This window comes from Cucurbita pepo, chromosome LG12 (genome assembly GCF_002806865.2).
Source record: "Cucurbita pepo subsp. pepo cultivar mu-cu-16 chromosome LG12, ASM280686v2, whole genome shotgun sequence".
NCBI classification, from domain to species: Eukaryota; Viridiplantae; Streptophyta; class Magnoliopsida; order Cucurbitales; family Cucurbitaceae; genus Cucurbita; species Cucurbita pepo.
Genome location: NC_036649.1, coordinates 5718567 through 5723834, shown reverse-complemented (window position 1 = coordinate 5723834; position 5268 = coordinate 5718567). Strand labels below are relative to the sequence as shown.

Here is a 5268-nt window from a genome sequence, read left to right as displayed (position 1 = left end):
GCGATTCCGATACCGAAAAGGAATCATGCTTGCGAAGCATTCCGAAGCCGGTGTCTGACAGCGTTCCGTCCCATAGCTTGTGAAGAACAGCAGTCATGATTTCCTCTGCAACAAGAAATCAGAACGCGCAACCAAACAATTATATAAAATTCACTTATTACAAGAGAATAAAGGCCAAGAACACGAAATTAAAATTAAGCCAATTATTTTAAAAAAAATAATATATATTGGTGAAAATCTGGGCTTCCAAAAGATTTCTGAGGCCCATTAACATTTGAACGGGCTCGAGTTTGCAAGAAAGGCCCAAACGAGGCCCATGAACATAGTTCTGATATTAGGGTTTAGGGTTTAAATTATTATCAAACATTAAAATTTTAATTTCACGGAATTAAATTATAAAATAATTTTAATGTTTCTATTAATAAATTTGAAAATCACATTAAAAATTTGTGAGGAAGCCAAATTATTATCAAACTCATCTGTAATTTTTAAAAATTATCCTTTATTTTTTAAATTCCGCTAAAAATTTAAATGTATTTTTTAAACAAAAATAAAAGTTTATAAAAAAAATAATAATAAAGAAAATCATAATTTTGAAAAACAAGTTACACCAACTTTATTTTTAAGATTATTACGAAATTTAATATATATATATATATATATATATATATATATATATATATTTATTTATTTATTTATTTATTTATTTATTTATTATTATTATTATTATTTTAACGATGAACTGTTAAGTTATAAATATTTGACATTTAATTTTATGAATTTGTAATTATTAAACAATTAAAAAATATACAACTCAATCGAAGATTTAATTCGGGTTGAGTTGTGAATGCTTTTCGTATTGCTCGGTTCACCGACGCAGCTAACTCAAGATTTCGAGTGATTTGAACTAAAATAAAACCACGTCCACATCCACCTAAAAAAAAGTTCTTAAAGTAGATAAGACGAGGACGGAACAACAACCACATCGAGTAATTTTGAAAAAAAAAAAAAAAAAAAAAAAAAAAAAAAAAAAAAAAAAAAANTTAAGAACTTTCCTCAACTTGTCCACTTTTGGAAGGATTTTGTTTGTCCCCCAGCTTGTCATTATCCCAATTCTTCAAACACCCCTAAATTCACAAATATAACCCATTTGCTCTTTTAATTATTTATTTAATTTCCCAATTTTATACCCTTTTTATACGATCGGGTCCTAATGTTTTTCAATCCAAAAGTTGGTTCGAATTGTTTGGATTATTTATTTAATTTTTTTAATAAAATCAAAATCGATAGTTAACGCAAACATTCTGTTAAAATTTACGACTCGATTTCAATATATATTTTTTAAAAATTACCCGAACAAATAATGATAAGATAAGGAATCACTACAAGGGGAGTAAGATTCGGATTACCTTGTTAATCAAATATCTCAAGGCAAGAACATTGTTTGAGATTCGAATCACTCCACAAGCAAGATCGATCATGTCTACCTTGAATGATTCTTGTTGATCAAATATCTCAAGGCAAGAACACTTGATTGAGATTCGAATCACTCCACAAGTAAAATTGATCATTTCGAGCTTGAATGATTTTACATGCAACCTAAACTACATAGAATTGCAAATAAACTTAGTCATGGGTAAAAGAAAAGCACAAATGCTTATTTTACTATATTTTCCAAGTCTATTAAAAACATTACAAGAGTTGTAACATTAATACTTAATGACCATAATTAGTCAGGATGTAAATGTAACCTAAAGTAAATAAAATGTGTTAAAATACATTAATGAAATACAATAACTCTAAATTACTCTCAATTGTAGCCCACCTAAAATTTATAACAATCAAACTTCATTCTTCTTCAATGTGGTATGAATTGAAACATCTTTTGATAATTTTGACAACCTTTTCTTCACATCTTCGTTGAAATATATTGTATGATTGATGTTTGTTGGTTCATATCAAATAATTATAAAATAAAATAAATAAATAATCCATATAATTTATAGAAAAGTTTTTATGAATGAATGAGGACATTTTTAAAAGGTGGTGGATAAAATTGTAATTTTACTATTTAAAAATTTAATAAATGTAGTTTAAGTTGGTTTGCAAGTTGCAGGGAGCGGTGGGCCCCACTATGTTTCAAACTCAAAAAAGTAATGTGGGCCACCACAGCTTCGGCTGCGCCAAAATCCATCGTCAAAACGAATAAGGCTTTTCATTTTTTCTCTTTTGAAATTTAATAATGTGGGGCCCATACCCACGTGCTTCTAGACCTGAAATGCCAATTTTACCCCTACAATACCTCAAAACCACAAAACTGCCACCTATAAACGTGCGCATCTTGAAAACGTAATAATAATAATTTTTTTTTTTTTGTGAAATTCTAATGATTTATGACGTGAATAAAATTTTGGAGATAAAAATAAAAGTTCTAAATTAAATTAAATATAGGTTTACAATTACATAAAATGGAAATATAAATATTTAAAAAAAAAAAAAAAAAAAAACAGTAAATATGACGATTACGTCATCGTCATATCATTGTCCCGCCCATGTTGTTGCCTTTTGGCTTCGGCAACGACACTAGATTTTACCATCAGCGCCGCTTCGCTGATTCAAAACGACAACTTCCTATGTCGTTTTCGTTTGCCGTGTTTTTCCTTCTTCTACCGTTTCCTCCGCCAATTCCTGCCCTTGTTGCCGCCGCCGCCGCCGCCGCCGCCGCCTCCTCCACTCTGAATTTTAATAATTTAGAGGAAATTAAGAAAGGTTTTACGAGTATAATTATAATCTAGAGTACTACTAACCCCCATGGAGAAGCTTTGGAATGAGTTCACGTTGTTCATATCCGACGAGTTTCGCTTGTTGTTGCCGGAACTGGAACATTCGGAGTACGACGAGGACAATGAGGACGAGAAATATCTTGTCGGTGAATTCGGTCCCAAACCGTCCTCCTCCTCGTCATCGTCGAACATTTCTTGGAATAGTTCCTGAAGTTTCTCAAAACTTTCTTCTCCGTTCTCCTGTCGTTTTAATTTTGTCCAATAAAATCATTATAATTCTAATTTCTACCAAAAAGGATCGCAATTCCTAACATAATATTAGAATTATGTCTTTAACTTAGTCATGTCAATTTGTTTGAAGCCTCCATATACTTCAGAAGAGGCTATATGGTGTACTTTGTTTATGATTAATTTATAAGTAATATACGACCCATTTCCTTTCTCTTTTACTTGTCTCTCTCTTCTCATATTGATGTTAACGGACCCGAGCAAAGACAGAGACCCTTTACCGTTTTCGTTCCTGTCTCTATCTCCTTATTTGAAATCATACTCTTTTATGATTATGAGTTTAAACGGGAATTCTATAGCTGAAGTTAAATTGACGTCTCTACGATCAAAATTTGCTATAAAAAAAGAGGAAGGGGGCTTACGCTAGGCTTAGTTTGGTCCATCATGGCAACCATTTCGGTCAAGAAGTCACCCATATCCTGCAAATGAAAGTGAACCAAACAGAGTCTTAACATTTGAGGGATGATGGCCCCACCAATTTCCCTGACCCAAATTCAACGCTTCATTAGTTTCTACACTTAATTATTTTGTACTATGAACCAAACCCAAATTTAATTTTAATCAAATAAATAACCGAAGGTGCACCGTAGTTAAGCTGTGGAGGAGCTTACGTTATCATCATCATCACTGTCATAAACTCCAACGTCGTACAACAGCCGTTTGTTCGCGTCCGATAAAACTGTACAAAATCAATGCCTCGTAATAACAAAAAATAAAACGACAATTATTATTAAATAAATAAATTAAAATTAGTGAAATTACCAGAATAGGCTTGCTGTATAGCTTGGAATTTCTTCTTAGCTTCTTCCACGAACTTGGAATCTCTCAACGCCGAACACCGATCCGGATGCCATATCTAACACCGAACCAAACGAAAACCTCAAAAAAACTGATAGATCAAAGAATGAGAAGCTTAATTAATTACCATAGCAAGTTTCTTATACGCATTCCGAAGCTCCGCTTCGGTGCATTCCTTCTTCAGCCCCAAAACGGCATACAGATCGTCGTTTTTGTGATTCTCACCCGCCATATCTCTTCCTTCAAAACAGAGCTCAGGTTGGTTCGGTTTACAGAAATCCAAACCTGTTAAACGACGAATCGGAACGATCATTCATGGTGATGGCAGAGAACGACATGTCGAAAACGGAACTCTCAGGAGAAGAATCATAGGCGATGAAAGGCCATTGGCTTAGAGGCTCAGCTCAAGAACACTCCAGAACCATGGCCCTTTTATAGTTTTTTTTTTTTTTTTTTTTTTAAATATTTTTTGGGAATTAAATAATTAGAATGTGTGAAATATTGGGGTTTAGAGGAAGGGGGGATAAGGTGGAGATGTGCGGCTGAGATTGAATCTGAGAGTTGGATATTTTTATTTTTATGAATTAAATGTCTCCAGAAACTTCTGTTTTTACTGCCAAAAGGTCGCGTATTATTTATTTAATTATTTAATTTAAGGCATTAGTCCCAGTTGTGAATATGATGGATAATATAAGGAAGCCGCTTCGTGGGTCCCACTTGCAATTTGCCTCCGGGTTTTAGCTTTCGGTTAATCAACTTGCCACTTTACCATACAATAAAATAAATAATTAATTAATTAAATAAATAAATGGAACCTATCCATTTAAAATAAAATATAATAATTACATATAATTTTTTAAGCTAAATAATTAAATAATTATTGTTCGAGTAGTTTATTTAAAATTTTATTTTTAATATAAAAAGAAAGGAAAAAAAAAAAAGGGAAATGGAGTTTGTGGCGGTGAGCAGGACAAAAATAATATCTGAAAAGGAGAAGTGGAATAATGATATATATATATATATATATATATATATATATATATATATATATATATATATTTGGCAATGTTCGTAGAACAGCATTCCAGAAATAGGGGACAGGTATTTATTTTTATTTTTATTTAATTTAAAAATTAAAATTTAATTGGGAGAAGGAAAGGCCCAAAAAATGAGTCCAAAAGTAGAGGAAGAAGAAAGAAGAAGAAGTTGAGAGTCAGAAGAGAACCAAAAGTGGTCCATTTTATTAATGGTCTAATTTTGTAAGCCCACGTGAATTCACGTTCCAATGTCCTCCAACTCACGTGCCCGTTACTTTTCTACTCGTTCCCGATTAATAAAAATATCCATAAATTTTATATGTTCTTCTCTAAAACAAATTATGTTTAGTTTAAGATAAAAA

The 5268-nt window shown here is 31.8% G+C and overlaps 1 protein-coding gene across 1 annotated transcript; it reads right to left on the bottom strand.

Annotated features, from left to right (window-relative positions):
* Positions 1 to 2660: 2660 nt before the first annotated feature.
* On the bottom strand, positions 2661 to 4294 carry LOC111807303 (dnaJ homolog subfamily B member 6-like). Its single transcript, XM_023692970.1, has 6 exons — positions 3997 to 4294; positions 3834 to 3927; positions 3683 to 3750; positions 3434 to 3490; positions 2808 to 3023; positions 2661 to 2735 (listed from the first exon to the last, which is right to left on the bottom strand). Exons 1-6 carry the CDS (start codon positions 4180 to 4182, stop codon positions 2667 to 2669), a joined length of 690 nt encoding a protein of 229 aa, XP_023548738.1. The 5' UTR covers positions 4183 to 4294; the 3' UTR covers positions 2661 to 2666.
* Positions 4295 to 5268: the final 974 nt, after the last annotated feature.

Excerpts from the sequence above, each read along its gene's own strand:
- LOC111807303 (XM_023692970.1), bottom strand. The coding sequence starts at position 4,182 with ATGATCGTTCCGATTCGTCGTTTAACAGGTTTGGATTTCTGTAAACCG. Across the intron at positions 3,751-3,833 it reads TATACAGCAAGCCTATTCTG|TTTTATCGGACGCGAACAAA; the intron begins GTAATTTCACTA and ends GATTTTGTACAG. Across the intron at positions 2,736-2,807 it reads TCCAAAGCTTCTCCATGGGG|AGTGGAGGAGGCGGCGGCGG; the intron begins GTTAGTAGTACT and ends ATTAAAATTCAG.